The sequence below is a fragment of the Macaca nemestrina genome, chromosome 7 (genome assembly GCF_043159975.1).
Source record: "Macaca nemestrina isolate mMacNem1 chromosome 7, mMacNem.hap1, whole genome shotgun sequence".
NCBI lineage: Eukaryota > Metazoa > Chordata > Mammalia > Primates > Cercopithecidae > Macaca > Macaca nemestrina.
In genome coordinates, this window is record NC_092131.1 from 168,557,785 (window position 1) to 168,575,179 (window position 17,395).

The following is a 17,395-nucleotide window of genomic DNA, read 5'->3' on the forward strand; positions in this document are numbered from 1 at the left end:
TTAACATACCTAGACTCAGCCATCATCATCACCATTCAGTTCTTGATATAGTTTGTATATTTGTCCCTGCCCAAATCTCATGTTGAACTGTAATCCCCAATGCTGGAGGTGGGGCTTGGCGGGAGGTGTTTGAATCATGGGGGCAGATCCCTCACGGCTTGGTACTGTCTTCACGATAGTGAGTTCTTAAGAGATCTGGCCATTTAAAAGTGTGGCACCTCCCCCTTGCCTTACACCTGCATTCACCATAGGATGTACCTATTCCCCCTTCACCTTCTGCCATAATTGAAAGCTCCCAGAGGCTTCACCAGAAGCCAAGCACATGCTAGCACCATGCTTCCTGTAAAGCCTGCAGAACCACGAGCCAATTAAACTTCTTTTATTAATAAATCACCCAGTTTCAGTTTTTTTTTTTTATAGCAATGCAAGAATGGCCTCATACTGAAAATTTGTATCAAAGAGTGGGGTATTGCTATAAAGACACCTGAATATGTGGAAGCAGCTTCAGAACTGAGTAGGCAGCAGAGATTGAAAGCGTTCGAAGGGCTCAGAAGAAAATGACAGAAAGTTTGGAACTTCTTGAAGACTAGTTAAATGGTTGTGACCAAAATGCTGACAGTGAAGTCCAAGCTGCTGAGGTTTCAGATGGAAATCAGGAACTTATTTGGAATTGGAGTAAAGATCATGCATATTATGCATTAGCAAAGAACTTGGCTGCATTGTGTTCATGCCTTAGGGATTGGTGGAAGTTTGAACTTGACAGTGATGACCTAGGGTATCCTGGTGGAAGAAACTTCCAAGCAGCAAAGTGTTCAAGAAGTGGCATGGCTGCTTCTAACAATTTATGTTCAGATGTGAGAATGAAGAAATGACTTAAAGTTGGAAATTTATTTAAACAAGAGCAGAGTGTAAAAGTTTGGAAAATTTGCGCCTGGCCATGTGGCAGAGAAAGAAGAAGTTTTTTCAGAAGAGGAAATCAAGTGGGACGTAGAGCAATTACTTACTAGAGGTATGTGCATGACTAAAAAGGAGCCAAGCACTAATATCCAAGACAATGAGGAAAAGGCCTCAAAGGCATTTCAGAGACCTTCATGGCAGCCCCGCCCATCATAGGCCCAGAAGCTTAGGAGGGAAGAATTAATTTGTGGGCCAGGCCCAGGGCAGCCTCATGACATTGCTCCCCATATATCCTGGCTGCTCCAACTCTGGCTGTGGCTCAAATGGGCCCAGCTGTAGCTCGGGCTGCCACTTTGGAGAAGGCAAGCCATAACTCTTGGCCGCTTCCATGTAGTGTTAAGCCTGTAGGTATGCAAAATGTAACAGTGGAGAACACTTGTCAGCCTCCACCTAGTAGATTTCAGAGGATGTATGGAAAAGCCTGGGTCCCCAGGCAGAATCCTGCTGCAGGGGTGGAGCCCCACACAATACCTCTACCAGGGTAGTACAGAGGGGAAATATGGGGTTGCAGGCTCCATGCAGAGTCCCTCCTGGGGTACTGCCTAGTGGAGCTGTGGGGAGGGGGCTACCACTCTCCAGACCCCAGGATGGTAGATTCACTGGCATGCCTACAGTCCCAGCTACTTGGAAGGCTGAGATGTAGGATTGCTTGAACCTGGGAGATCGAGGCTGCAGTGAGTTGAGATTGCACCACTGCACTCCAGCCTGGGTGACAGAACAAGACCCTGTCTCAAAAAAAAAAAAAAAAAAAAAAAAAAAAAAGGTCTGGCACCTCCAGCCTCTCCACTCTCTCTCTCCTTCCTGCTTTCACCATGTGACATGCCTGTTCCATTTTTGCCTTCTGCCATGATCAGAAGCTCCGAGGCTTCACCAGAAGTTTAGTAGATACCAGCACCATGCTTCCTATAAAGCCTGCAGAACTGTGAGCCAATTAAACCCCTTTTCTTAATAAATTATCAAGTCTCAGGTATTTATTTATAGCAATGCAAGAATGGCCTAATACAGTCCTATGAATTCCACCTCTGTAATTTCTTTGAAATGTATCTCGTCCAGTCCCTTTTACCAATACCCTAATAATTTATAAACTCATTATTCTAACCTGAGCATAGAACCCATAAGTGGGTATCAACCCATCAGTCTCTTCTGTTAAAAAGTTTTGCAGTTCTGGCCGGGCGCGGTGGCTCAAGCCTGTAATCCCAGCACTTTGGGAGGCCGAGACGGGCGGATCACAAGGTCAGGAGATCGAGACCATCCTGGCGAATACGGTGAAACCCCGTCTCTACTAAAAAATACAAAAAACTAGCCGGGTGAGGCGGCGGGCGCCTGTAGTCCCAGCTACTCGGGAGGCTGAGGCAGGAGAATGGCGTAAACCCGGGGGGCGGAGCTTGCAGTGAGCTGAGATCCGGCCACTGCACTCCAGCCCGGGCGACAGAGCCAGACTCCGTCTCAAAAAAAAAAAAAAAAAAAAAAAAAAGTTTTGCAGTTCTCTACACACTGAATCAATAACTAAACTTTTCAACCTGGCATTTAGGTTTTTCTCATTATAACCACCTACATTTTAAACCTCATGTCTTACCACTGCCATCCATGCAGCTACCCTCCAGACTGACAGATCATTGGGCATCTTAGTCTGTTTTGTGCTGCTATAGCAGAATATCAAAGACTAGGTAATTTATAAAATATAGAGGTTTATTTGGCTCATGGTTCTGGAGGCTGGGAAGTCCAACATCAACGGGCTACATCTGTTAAGGGCCTTCTTGCTGCATCGTAACACGGCAGAAGGCATCACATGGCAAGAGAGTGTGCACAAGAAAGCAAGATATTGAACTTGTGGCCTCAAGCCATTTTATAATGGGCATTGATCCATTCATGAGGTGTTAGGTCCTCATGACCTAACACCTCCAATTAGGCCCCATCTCCCAACTCGTGGGACTGTTTCTAAAACACGCTTTTTAGGGGACACATTTAAACAATAGCACTAGGTTTCCTGAGCACAGCATGCTTTAGCCTTTGAGCCACTGTACATGCTGCTCCTCAACTGAATCTAAGTATTTGGAAACTCGACCTTTCAAAGCTTATCTCTAACATCACCTCCTCCATTAGGCCTTTTCTGATCTCCTCAATAAGTTTACCCTCTTGAACCCCTTCAGTGCTCTCTCCCTGCCTTACTCCACTTACTTTTATTGTAGTAATCTCTGTCCATGTCTACTCCCCTTAAAAGACTGAAAATTCTTTGAAAGGAGAAGCTGACATCCTTTGCCAAAACTAGACATGGCTATTGTTAGATATGAGTTCTAAATTTCTTTTCAAATAATTAATATGTCCGTATGTTCAATACTTTTCCTTCTACTTTTAAACTTCCTCGTAAAGCAACCTTTTTCTATTACCTACTCCACCCTGAATCATTCTGATCACCTGCTCCACCCTAACTCATACCTGCTACCTGCTCTGTCCTGACTCCCACCAAAGCACTCACCCTGTCATTCTATTTAAATTAGCCAGTGGGAATTAGTTTAGCCTATGTGGTCTAACCCTGGCCAATAGGGGAATGACACAGCAGCAGGCGCCATGTGCATCAGGAATATGAACCCCTTGCCCTCCCTTGTCCAAATGTGCGCTCACCATTGCTCCATCTGTAAGGGCGCACCCTTCTATAAAAGTACCTTGCCTTGCTGAGAATTAAAAAGAAAATTTTATATTCAAGTGCTATCTCTTTTGCAGCATCGAGACTTTATATATATAACATTATTACAGAGACAAAATAAACATTAAACTAAAACCCACAAACGTTTCTATTGATGGGTCAGTTTGCCAGAGTTTGTTGCATTATAAAATTGTAGTGCAAAAAATATATTGAAAAGATATAAAATAATCTGAAAACAAAAGGAGTGGACCAAACATTTTGGTCTGGAGTTTAGTTCAATATGGGTGTACCTAACCCACAAAAGCAAGTGTTAGAATTTAGGCAGTCTGGGTAGGACAAGAGCCAGTGGATTCCTTTACCTCCACAATCCAGGTAGATGGTCTCATAAAATGACTCAAAAAGCTCTTGATCTTGACTGTGAAGGTGACCAAGATGAATAAATTGGTCCTGCCTTGATCGGATTTGTCTGCAAACAATCTATTTACGTAATTCGGCGAGCTGTATAAATTATTAATATCCAGTTCATACACCCACAAATTTGCTTTACTCCTACATTAACTCTGCATTAATTCTGGACATGTGATAATTTGGATACAAAGTGAACCAGGCTATTAGAAGTTACTCTAAAACTGCCCCCAAGAGAAGAAAATGGAGGTTAACAAAGCTGGTGATAAACACAGAAGGATGCAGTGATGAATACATGGAAAGAAGCAGAGAGTTGGTTAGGAAGTTGGCTGGGTGGGTCCCGGGGGAATAAAACACAACCACCTCAAGGCCTGAAATCTAACCAGGACAAGGAGAAAAGAAAACATTTAAATATTAAGACTATAGCATAGTATGGTGAAGAAAAGTAAGCAGGTGAAATGGGAGGGTAGAGAGACAATAAGAAAAGCACATGGGAATATAATGATCACATTATGTCAACATATTTTGAGACAAATTCTTATACTTAGAATAATTGGCATGATTGTGTGTTAGCTGCAATCTCTCTTTGAGATCACCTAACCTGCTTAGTGCAATTTGTTAGCCTGGAACCCCAAACTGAGAAATGACAGAGGGACTATAACTATAATGTCAGTACAAGTGAATTAGTATTATAACAAAAATTCTTAGGAGACAAGGCTCATTTTCAAGAAAGTACCCCGCTTATTTTACATAATATTCAGCATATCATTCCAGTGCAACTAAAGAATTCTGGTAGTGTTGGAATTCACTATAAATGGGAGGTAGATTGTATTATGAAGAATAATATTTAGGGTTGCTATAGCAATTCTTTTCTCCTGGGAGTTTACTTATCTTTTACGGCTACTCAGTTATACTTGATTTTATTCATCCATCCATCCATTGATCCATCCATCCATCCATCCATCCATCCATCCATCCATCCATCCATCCATTGAACAGTCCAGGGATCTAGATGCACATATGCATTTAGCTCTGTGAAACAGGTGAGGTATCAACTATGATATTCATAAAGGCCCCCTTTTACAGTGCAGAGAGACGACACGTCCAACCTCAGGCAGTGAGTTTCTTGCTGGATCTGGGACTAATGCTCAGTGCTCTGTTCACTGGACTCTACTCTTTATCCTTATCTGGCCTGATTCTCTGAGATTTCTCTTGCCAGCCACCAAACACCTATTTTTGGATCAGAAGCAATGGTAAGGGTATCCTTTTCCTTGTACGTATCCATGATCATGCTATTCTGGGTATAAAAGGTATGGAAAACTGTGGCACTCACTGTTCACGAAGACGGCAAACCTCAGGAAGGACAGGTAGCGTTCCCCTTCGATGGGGTTCCAGCCGACGTCAGGGTATCCTTTGGCCAGAAGCATGGGGCAGCTCTGTAGGCCACAGCCTGCCAAGTAGGTCACCACCTGCCAGAAATAGTACAAAAGTGTTCTCTCATACGCATTAGGATGGCTATTAAAAAACACACCTCAAAAAACAACAAGTGATGGTTGAGGATGTGGAGAAGTTGGAACTCTTGTGCACTGCTGGTGAGAATGTAAAATGGTGCAGCCACTGTGGAAAACAGTACTAGAGATCCTCAGAAAATTAAAATCAGAATTAATATATGATCCAGCAATTCCACTTCTGGGTATATACCCCCAAATAATTGAAAGTTAAAATATGGAAGCAGCCCACATGGCCATTGAAGGATGAATGAATGAATAAGCAAAATGTGATACATACGTACAATGGGATATTCAGCCTTAAACAGGAACAGAATTTTGATATATGCTACAATGTGATGAACGTTGAGGACACACGCTAAGTGAAATAAGCCAGTCACAAAATGACCAATACTGTATCATTCCATTCTTATGAGGTAATTCGAGTAGTAAAACCCATAAAGACAAAGTAGAATGGCGGTTGCCAGGGACTTGGGGGAGGGAAGGGAAGAATGGAAAGTTATTGTGAAATGGGTCTAGAATTTCAGTTTTACAAGATGGAAAGAGTTATGGAGATAGATGGTGGTGACAGTTCAAAAGTACTGAATACTACATATACAGTTAAAAAATTTCAAGATCGTAAAATATATATTTTGTATATTTTAACAAAATAAAATTTAAAAATAAATCTTACACATATATAAGAAACAAAAAAAGAACTGCTCAATTTTTTTTTTTTTTTTTTTCTACTAGATAGCTATGAGGCCTGTGAAATTCTAAGAACTGAAAGGCTTCCATTTCCCTAGAGGCTAGAAAGATCCTCCAATTCATTTTTTGTTTCCAAGTAATTAACAAGATTGATTATCATTGTTATGTAGGAACACACCATGTACTATCAGTGCCTGGTTTTTCCAGTTTTGGCGAGAGGGAGCTGTCATTTAAAAATAAGCCTAGCTAGCATACATCTGGGGAGATAACAGTGCAGAAAAAGAAGGGCCACTGGGGGCCGCCCATGTTCATTTGGCCATGGTATTGCAAGGCCACAATATTCAGTCACTGATTGACCCAGAGTGGGCCCCTGAGTAATCAGGGGAGTCTACTCTCGTTCTGCATCCACAACAGCTGTCCAAGGTCAAAAGCCAAGATGTTAAGGTTGGGATGGCCAGAAAAAGAGATCCTCATCCATTAAGGACTGGGATTGGTGGTGATCTCTTTGCTTCCAGGTTACTAGACACTCATCATGAGATTTCTGTGCTAGGATCTTATAGACGATTTTAGATTCTGCTCTACTTTTCAGCAGCTATCAGGCAAAAAGCCTGGCAAATACACCTTGTTTAAAAAACGCAGTTGCTATTCTAATTTCACCTTTCATATTTTATGTATACACAGAGAAGAGGAGAATCCACAGTGCTCCAAAATCCTCAAAGTCAGGGATGGTGTTTTTAAGAATTTTTTTAACCGCTGGGGCCTAGCACATAGTAGCTGTTCAATAAACGTTTGTTCAATGAATCAGCTATTTACTGATGTCAAATATTCTATTTTGCAAGTGTAATAAAAATAAGGCAAAACTCAACAAGAATCTGTCACCACACTTTTTCCTTCTTAAACCAGTAAAGATAATATTCTGTTTAGAGTTCAGATTTGATTTTGTCTTTAAAATGTCAGGGAAGCATCAATAAGGGCCAGAATTGGGCAGAGTTTTCAAGATTGCAGGTGCAGATATTTCACAGGCTGCTATAATTGCCCGAGAGAGAGAGAGAGAGAGAGAGAGAGAGAGAGAGAGAGAGAGACAGTGAGTGTGTGTGTCTGCATGTGTATGTATGTGTATGTGTTGGGGTGGGGCTACTGTTCAATCCTGAATGATCTAATTTCTGTCGTGATCAATAGAAGGGAGAAATCCCAGCATAGCAGTCCTTTGCTGTTCTTTCCTGTGAACCAAACTTGGGTAATTTCCTGACACTGGGCTGAATAAAGTCTATGGCAGTGTGCTAAGCCACCCCAATTACTTGAAAATGGTGTGGCAAACCTCATCTCTTTTACAGATTTCCTCAAGTGCCCATTTCTCCCCTCTCCCAGCTTGCTAGCCTGCATTCATCACATCTGACTTCTTCCAACGGAGGCTCCATGTGTTTGCTGAGCAACATTGTTTCAAAAGATGAACTGGGGCTGAGAACAGAATAGGGAGTTCAAAACCTGGTGGTATTGCCTTGTCAAAGAAGACGCATTCAGCTGCTTTTCACACAAGCATGGGTTATCATCACACCACCTGAAACACTGAGCTATTTACTGTCATCTAAATGTATGAATAATAGAGTTTGGCTGAGGTCTCTCCCACTAGAAGCAGAGACCATGAATAGACACGGCATTGATAGAAGCTCTCATGCAAGGCACTGACAGTGGCATGGTGCTCGAGTCTCGGTGTGCATATGTAGGAGGTAGATGGTATCCTTCACAACACAGGCCTACAGGGCCTAACATTTCCCTCTGGTCTGGTCATTTTCACTTACTCCTTTTGCAGCTGGGAGGGCTTATTAAAGTTAACTCTAACTTATATTGACTGAGACTTTTTTCAACAGATTTTTTTTTTGAGATAGAGTCTCACTCTGTCACCCAGGCTCCCAAGCTGGAGTACAGTGGCACGATCACAGCTCACTGTAACCTCTGCCTCCCGGGTTCAAACAATTCTCCTGCCTCCGCCTCCTGAGTAGCTGGGACTACAGGCGTCCACCACCACTCCTGGATAATTTTTGCTTTTTAGTAGAGATGGGGTTTCGCCATGTTGGACAGACTGGTCTTGAACTCCTGACCTCAAATGATTCACTTGCCTTGGCCTCCTAAAGTGCCGGGATTACAGGCATGAGCCACCGCGTCTACCCTCTTTTAAAAAAGTATTAAAAAGCAAGGTTCTTCTATTATGTAATGGGGTTGTTTGATAAATATCGTATTTGATAAGGTCAGTAAATAGATTCTTTCCTTGATTCCTGCCTTTAACTTAATGATTTATAAGGGACTCATCATTTCCTTATAATGATTTATAAGGAAAATAATGATTTATAAGTCCACTGGAAATATTTACTGAATCTGACAAAATAATAAAAATACTTTTACTTAAATTTATTTGCCACCTCAAAATATTATTCTAAAAATGTCTCTTTGATATTTCAAAATAGTTTAAAGAACAAAATAAAGTGATCAACTCAGAGACAAACCCCTCTGTCACGGGCTAAATGGTCTCCCCCAAATTTCACATGTGGAAGCCCTAACCGCCAGTATACCAGAATGTTTCTGTGGAGATAGGAGCTGTAAAGAAGTGACCAAGTTAAACTGAGTTGTTGGGGTCATGTCCTTAAAGAGGAGGAAATCTGGTCACAGAGAGAGATACCAAGGATACGTGCACACAAAGAAAAGACCACGTGAGGACACGGCAAAACAGTGGCCATCTGCAAGCCGGGAAGTGAAGCCTCAGAAGAAACCAAATCTGCCCACACCTCGATCTTGGACTTTGAGCTTCCAGAACTGTGAGAAAATAAATTTCTGATGTTTATGTCACCCAACCTGTGGTACTTTGTTCTGGGAGCCCCAGCAAAGTAATATCCTCTCTTACTACAACAGAAGTTCCTCCCATTAGAAATATGCTGCATAAACACGGGCGTTTTGTCTGTCTGGTTCATGATAGGCCCTCGGTAATTATCAGATGAATGCATTTGAAATGGAATTTACTAACTCAAAAATGTCAATGAATTATTGGTGGGTAATTATCATCTCATCTTAATAGATCAGACATGGTTTTGCAGCTTGGCCAATGATTCTCTGCCAAGGCCTGAAACAGCAGAATCTTCGTGAGCGGTAAATCTATGTGGTCTGTGCGGCTGCCTCAGCCAGAGGAAGGCCATCGGCTGCCATAATCGTTTCAGCAAGACATCCCCTCTCTCTCGTTCCTCACCCTGTCTTCTTTGAGCCAACTCACCTTCACTACGTGACAGGAAGAAAAAAATACGTATTTATTTCTCAGAGTTTCCTCTCGGCTTCTCAGACACTACGTTTTCCAGGTTTTCTCATCCTCTTGGCTGTTCCTCCTCATGTTTTTTGTTGGTGCCTTTTCCTTGGTGATTCCCTTAAATATGCTGGTGGTCCTTGGGGCTCTGGCCTGGCTATGCTTCTCTTCTTGCTCCAGACCAGCCGCCGGAGTCACCTCATGTACCCCCAGAGCTTCAGCCACCCTCTGTGCACTCCCTCTGCAGCTCAGAGAGCTCTCCTGAGATTTGCTGCCACGCAGTCAACTCCCTACTTGGCACTGCCATTTGGGAGCCTCGGGCTTCTTAAATTTGACAGAACCCAGACTCATGGCCGGCCTCCTCAGATCTGCTCTACCTCCTGCACTCCTTAGAGAAAAACATGGGCTGAACTGATATCGAATTCATGGCTGCCATTTGTCCTCTGACAGATAGGTCCCCTGGCTTCAAACACTTCTCACACCCACTGCATCAATATTAATTGAAGCCAGCACAGTCTTGGGCTTTGATTACCGCATAAACTCTCCGCCTTGCCTCAGGACTGATTTCTGTTCCAATCAGTTCTTCTTACTGAAACTGGGGTGTTTTCTAACATACGAATCGTACCGTGTTGCCCCTTTGCCTAACACGCTCCAGTGGTTTCCACCACTCTTGGCTCTACAGTGACCTCCTGTAACACAATGGGTAGGAGCACAGCCTCCGGAGCCCAACGCTCTCGATGCCTGGCTGTGCCACTGACTATCCGCACGACACTGAGGATGCCACCCAATCTCTTTATGCCTCCACTTCCTTGCCCGTAACTGGCAGGCAATCATGAAAGGGCTTGATCTGAGGATCACATGAGTTCATCTGCGGGAAGCTTTCAGAATAAAGCCTGGCAGAGTGTATGGGCATGAATTTCTCTTACTAATAGAAACGGTAGCATCAAGTTCAATTCCTCACTGCTTCTGCCTCATTCTTACCACATCCCCCAGGCACTCTGTGCTTCAGTCATACCCAGTCTCCTACTCCCCAGCACGCCATGCTGGGATCACCCAACAACGTGGCTGATCAGCTTCTACTCATCCCTCGGGTCACCACTGTTTCTGAGTGACCTTCCTAATCCCCTATGCAGGCTCAGGTGCCCTTTTCCGCGTGCTCCCAAACCCCCTACACAATGATGACCTTTGACTTGTCTGTGACTTGCCCATGTCCCTCCCCTCTACACCGCCTCCCAACCCCCCACTCCCACGTTGCTCTTTCCCACACTCAGAAAGTCGCACTGTGAGTCCTGCCAGCCCTCCGGTCAAGGACATCACTGAAAGAAAGGGATGGGGAAAAGATGTAGTGAGGCGGCCCCAACCATCGCCACCACCAGGAGCTTCATTCACCCTCCCAGCGGAGGGCAGCTCAGTTTGTCTCATTTGCACATGGAAAGGACTCTGATTACACAGTAGTCTGCCATGTCTCTTCTTTCCATAGGTAAATTTATAAATTTATAAATTACACAGAACTTTATTAGGAACCGCAGGCATCTGGTGATGTTCCATGTAGACCCATGAGGCTGGGCTTCCACACACGAACAGCAGTGCCCACGTATCCATGTCTCTGAACTTGGCTACCTGTGCTCACAGGAGATCCCTTGGTCATACTCGTTGTGCTGCTACCGGTTACTCACATTCTCCCACGCTTTCCCTATAAGCCCACCAAGATGAGGATACAGTGACAGAGCCTCCATCCGTGATCTGTTGATTCTTAGCTCAGCTGCACTACAGGCGGAAGAGAGCAGCACCACACTGCCTCCCCAAGGCCAGTTACCTTCTCCAGGTCTGGTTCCTCCAAGCCCAGGGCTAACTCGTTGTTGTCCATCACAGAGGACGCTGCCACATCCAGCGGGGTGGATCCCCTCATCGACGGGGAGGCTGAAGGAGGACGGGAGAATTAGCAGGAAAGGGACAGAGGAAGACACTTGGCACCGAGCTGAGACTGCAGTGCACATAAACGGACAGGAGAGGGCAGCAAACACATTGAAACCTGGTTTACAGGCCCGTTCTCCAACGGGACAGTGCACTGGAGTTAAGAACAGCTCTATTAGCTAACCTTCCTCCCCACATTCATTACCATGAATACGAATTAATAGAAAATCGGTTCATACTACCAGCCGGGACCATGTATTTCCAAGTGCTTTTCTAACACAAAACTTCTTGAGGCCCCCATATCAGATGCCACTCGACCAACAAAGCCCAGTGGAACTTGGGTATTTCTGGGGCTACCACCTGGAGTTTAAAAATAGCATCAAACAGCATTAGCTCATATAGTTTCACCAGGTCACCAATGTTGTTTTTGACTTGTTTGTTTGGTTCTCAGGCTAGAATTAAGAAAAACTTCAGGTGGCATTTTACAAAAAGGTTAGCAGCCTGAGGTTGCATTTGAGAAATAAAAACCCCTGAAACTTCAGTTTTCAAGTGGAAGTATTTGTGTATGCCACAAATTCATTTCGTTTATATCCAGAACAATGAGTACGACATATGCACTGACTTGTTCTTTCTAGTGGTGGTGGTGGTGGATTTACACTGTTTATCCACAATTGCTCTTGGCCAGTCTGCCTCCCGGCTAAGGAAAGCATTTGCTGGGAGGCTGATGGACAGGTATGCAGCCTGCAGCCAGCCTGCCAAGACGAGATCGGATCCATGACCTTGGTCTCATCAGCACTGCTCCCTGGTCAGTTGAGTGGGCTGGGAAGAGCTGTGCCCCCAGACTACATCTGCAATCCCAGGGGCATTTTGTAAGCCACGGGCCACTGGTCCCAAGAGAGATGAGGTAAAACTGTATGACTATGCCAACACTAATCTGTCACCAATGTTGGCTGGTAGCAACATCTCTACTTATGTTGGAGAACGTCGTTGTGGCATCGTTACTTCAGTTGTTGTGGTATCGTTACTTCAGTTGTTGTGGCATCGTTACTTCAGTTGTTTTAAATCAGGCAGGGTCTCTTCTAGTATTTACAAATATCACAGCATGCATGTGACTTCTTTCCCTGTATTTTCTAAGTGGTCAAAGGCAGAGTGTAACCTTCAAGTTTGGATGTGGAAATTACAAAAAGACTTACGCACCTAGGCCAACACTGCTATTCTCCAGAAGATAACTCAGATGCTCAAACATGGCCTTCTGATTTTGCCGGCTAATTCGACAGAAATAGCAAAGGAAACGGCAGCAGCTAGCAACCATCTTCGGAAATGCAATCTGTAGGGAGAAGTAGAAAGTGTCAGAGAAAAGAATCTATCATGAAGCCTTCTGAAAACTCTGACCTCAGAGTCTTAAATGGGTAAAGTATCGTAAGCTGTGAACACTTGGAAAAATGAACTTTCTCTTTCCTTTTTTTTTTTTTTCTCAAGACTGATTCATAGGAGAGACAGAGAGTGGACACCCAAGAAGAGGCTCGCAAAAATACTGAATGATAGTTATAGTTCCTGAAATATCTTTCCTCCAGGAGAAACAGATGTCAAACAAGAATCAGTCATCCTCGGAAGTCACATGAAATTGCATGACCTTTTTCTACCAGGCTATTGTTGTTTCCAAGTAGGAAGGGAGTGGACAGAATTCAGAGAGAGAGAGAGGAGAGAAAGAGAGAGGAGAGAGAGGAAAGAGAGAGAAGAGAGAGAGGGAGAGAGAGAGGAGAGAGAGAGGGAGAAAGAGAGAGAGAGAAGAGAGACAGAGGAGACAGAGGAGAGAGAGAGAGAAAAGAGAGGAGAGAGAGAGGAGAGAGAGAGAGAAGAGAGAGAGAGGAGAGAGAGAAGACAGAGAGAGAGAGAGACAGAGGAGAGAGAGAGAGAAGAGAGAGAGACAGGAGAGAGGAGAGAGAGAGAGACAGGAGAGAGAGAGGAGAGAGAGAGGACAGAGACAGAGGAGAGAGACAAAGGAGAGAGAGAAGAGAGAGAGAGAACAGATAGAAGAGAGAGGGAGAGGAGAGAGAGACAGAGGAGAGAGACAGAGGAGAGAAAGAGAGAGAGAGACAGACAGACACAGGTGATCGTAGACACACAAGGCCCACCAGTATATCAAAACCCAGGTGCCCTGGGTCAAGGCTGGCCTCCACAGTTGTGCAAGTCTGAAAGGCATCGCTCTCTGAGTCTTCCCTGACTACTTTTGTCATTGATAATTGCTCTTCTATGGGATTCCATAGCACTTGCCATTTGATTCATGCAGTCTAGCATAAAGATGCCATCTTACATTCCTGTTGACTGTGCTTGGCCTTTCTGCTTAACAAAGTAACCAGTATCTCTAGGTTGGGCCAAATCTTATTTTTGATCCTATAATGCTCAATAAATGGTGGCAGTGTTAACCTTGCTCAGGATCCTAAGACGACCTTGATTTTCTCCTTTAATATTACAGAGGATGCTCTAAGAAATAAGCTTCAGAAACATAATCTATCTGCTCGCTAAGGCATCTAGACACGTGCTCAGGGATCTTCTGGAGAGATTTCACTTTCCCAAGAAATCCGAAGGAAGCCCATGAGGAACACGACCCTGGCTTCTGTTCCTTCTACACACCCGCCCCCTCCCAGCAGCGCTGATGAAACTGCACCAGAAATCACCCTTCCTAGGACCCTGGCATTCTAGAATTTCCAGCATTTGAAGCCATACCCTATCTACTGCCTGAGGAAGCCGTTTAACTGTGAGGAGGACCCCAGCCCGGCTGGGATAAATGTCCAGTTGTGTCCTATCCCCACTCCTCTCCCTTTACCAACAGAAGATCCCCCTGATGCAGCCTCCTTATGGGGGAGCTGGCAAGGAAACCTGGCTTCTTCAGGAGCCCGGTTGACGGAGGAAACACAAACACTGCTGGGGAGACACTGCCAGGATCACTACTGAGATCTTGTTCTCCTTTAGCACAGCCTTCTCCTGACTCAGCACAAGGCACACCAGGCTCCTAAGTGGCAGTCAGAGTTACTCCATCTTGGAAAGCGCAGGGTTGCAGAACACGGGAAGTAAACTTAGCAACTGAAGAGCCCAGTGGGATTAATGAAGAGAGTCTCCAAGCTTCAAGAGCTCTTACACAATGGGATTCCATCCAGCAGCATTATCCCATCGCTTGGCTCCTTCTTGGCACTGTGCATGTCCCTCCCTCTCCCTGGAAGAGAAACTGAGGCAACGGACACCAGCCATGTGGCTCTGAACAAGTCACCTCATGTGCTCCTGCCTCAAGGGACAAGTTCTGGCTAGGTTCTCCTTTTAGCATTACCTGAGATTTCTCTGTACTCAACACGTTCACCATCACCTCCATCACCGTCTCGTGCATGCCCAGGACTCTCATGAGGTTGGGATGCTGGTAAAACACCTTGTTGTTCATTATGTCTCTAGGGTAAGGATCAGAGAGAGTCTTCATCAGCTGTTTATTTATAGGCTAGGAAAATTCAGGGATGAGAACACACACACACACACACACGAGGGCGTGAAGTAATATGAAAGTGACAGGCTGAAACAAATAATAAGAAGGCACTAGGTCAGGTGGAATATATGTGCAGGGCCATTCTAGCTGACGGAAATATTCTGTGCGCCTCTACTTCTAAGTACTTGCTCTTTCTCTTTGAAACATTTCTTTCTAATGACCTATTAAACATCCCTGGTTTTTCTTTTCTTGTAATAATTTTAGATACCAATGAAGCTTTTGGACAATAGGCTTTAAAAACTCACGACATTAACATGTAAGAACAATTGTATCTTTAAGTCATCCCATATATACTCACAGAGTACAGCTGCAGGCAAGTCAAAATACAGAAAGAGCCTGGTAATTTGCTGTGTACTCCCTTGCTGGGGGGTTACTTTCTGGCTGGCCCATTCCCCTTCTCTTGAGGGTTGCAGGAACCACCACCTGCAACTGCCAGTTTTTACTTCTGCGATGTCTACTACGAAGGCTGGGGGAGATAATAATTCTCTAACTGTATTCTAGTCCCATAAAAGTCTCTTCGTTTATATAAGATCTCTCTTTGGAAATGAGTTTGACAAAAGCATGCATTTCCCCGCCACGGATCCTGAACGTCCCTTTCCTGCACCTTGGTGATGCTCCTTTGGTTTGCTGGCTCAAGGGCGGTAGGATGAAAAGTTAGGGAGGAGGATGTCTGTTGGTCTGGTTCTTGATTCTAATAAAGTAAAACTGTAGGCTGGTTAGTGAATCTTTTTGGACCTTGGTATTCTCAACTGCAAAATAGAAGTGCTACAGTACATAATTAAAGGAAATCCTTTTGACGTCTAAAATGCAATGAATTTGTTTGACTTCATGGCTTCTAAGGGAGAGCCATGAGCTACCGTTAAGGGTAAAGTTATCTCAATGAACTAACAAAAATGACTCTAGGCTAGTGCTGAGAAAAGGGAGAGATGAGGTGGCAGTTTTTCAGAGGGAAGTTTCAGAAGCTAGAAAGCGTCTGAAACTCAAGCACTCAGATAATTTCTGTCTTGGGTTGGACACACTGTCTCTTCCTCCAAATGTTTCCATGGGCTCCCTGGGGCTATTTTCAAAAGATTCAAACCCAATAACTGCTTTTCTCCAAGACTCCTCCACACTTCTGTCAGCAATGCCTTTCGCTGAGAGTGGTCGGGTCTCTTAGGCTACAAAGGCTACGACCGCAGGAGGAGTGAGACTGGAATCACGTCACACAAAGATTTAATATGATTTGATTCCACTACATCCGTATATCAAGGTAAGTCAGTTTTCCCACTGAAAGCTCTCTAGAGAGAACGGCACGGAACTGTGAGCCACCTACCCCAGCCCGTTGATCATGAGCAACTCCTCTTCCTTGCCCATCCTGACACTGAGGAGGGAGCGGATCTGGCCCAGGGCAGCCAGCAGGTTGATGGTGTCGCTTACAGAGCCATGGCTGATGGTGTAGGTCTTCCGCAGCGCCTGCAGCAGCTCCCCGATGCTGTCATACTGCCTCCGGAGGAGGTTGAACATCATTCGGACCAGCTCTGCATCCTGGATCTGGTCCTCCTGGGCCCAGCAGATCATCGTCTGTGAGATGAGCTCCTTCAATGTTGCTGGAAGGACAACAGGAGGGACCAGGACTGTGGCTGTCATGGCTCAGGGAGAGCTGGGTGTTTCAGCCACTTCATGCAAATAGAAGACACATCGCTGGATGAGGTTACAAAATTCTTATTACAGGCAATGTGCAGTGGCTCATGCCTATAATCCTAGCAATTTGGGAGGCTGAGGCTGAAGGACTGCTTGAGCCTATGAGTTTGAGAGCAGCCTGGGCAACAAAGGGAGACCCTGTTGCTTTAAAAAAAAAAAAAAAATGCTGGGTGTGGTTGCACACGCCTGTAGTCAGCTGCTTGGGAGGCTGAGGTGGGAGGACTGCTCGAGCCTTGGAGGTTGAGGGTGCAGTAAGCCATGACTGCATCACTGCACTGCAGCCTGGGCACCAGAGTGAGACTCTGTCTCAAAAAAACAAACAAACAAAAATTGTATTTTAAGGGTTGGATATGACATGCACAGAAGTAGAATATATCATCAAAAGACAAATAAATCGGCTATATAATAATAAAAGAATATCCCAATTATGAGTTGAGGGTGTTAACCATTCTGTTTTGATTAAACAATAGTTGCATCCATGCTGGGCTGAGAGAACAGCTCTAAAGGCTTTACAGTGGGACATCTGACCATCATCCTACAGTCTGAACAGGTTTTTTGCACTGTATCTTTGGCAAGAGTCAGCTGACACTGCATCTTGGGCTCCTTTCATAAGCATCAAGAGAATAAAAACCACAATGCCTTTGAATTCAGAATTTATTGGGGCTCATACTGGTTTTACAGAAATTTTACTGTCTATACAAGTAAAGGAAAGATCACTGAACTGGGACTCAGAACAGCTGTGGAACCTTCAGAGGTCAGACTAAAAAGCCCCTGAAAATTGC

The 17,395-nt window shown here is 44.5% G+C and overlaps 1 protein-coding gene across 26 annotated transcripts in view; it reads right to left on the reverse strand.

Moving 5' to 3' along the window:
- The window catches only part of LOC105463656 (ryanodine receptor 3), a 561,838-nt gene that overhangs the window by 157,031 nt on the left and 387,412 nt on the right, over positions 1–17,395 (reverse strand). For all 26 annotated transcript variants that reach the window (XR_011606198.1, XR_011606199.1, XM_071067152.1 and 23 more), the window contains exons 39-43: positions 16,246–16,519; positions 14,727–14,841; positions 12,599–12,728; positions 11,304–11,407; positions 5,340–5,475 (exon numbers count right to left, since the gene is read on the reverse strand). Coding sequence is in view for 24 of the 26 variants with exons in the window: in XM_071067152.1 (XP_070923253.1) it covers positions 5,340–5,475; positions 11,304–11,407; positions 12,599–12,728; positions 14,727–14,841; positions 16,246–16,519 (759 nt within the window). In the remaining 2 variants the exon portion in view is untranslated. The remainder of the gene's footprint in view (positions 1–5,339; positions 5,476–11,303; positions 11,408–12,598; positions 12,729–14,726; positions 14,842–16,245; positions 16,520–17,395) is intronic.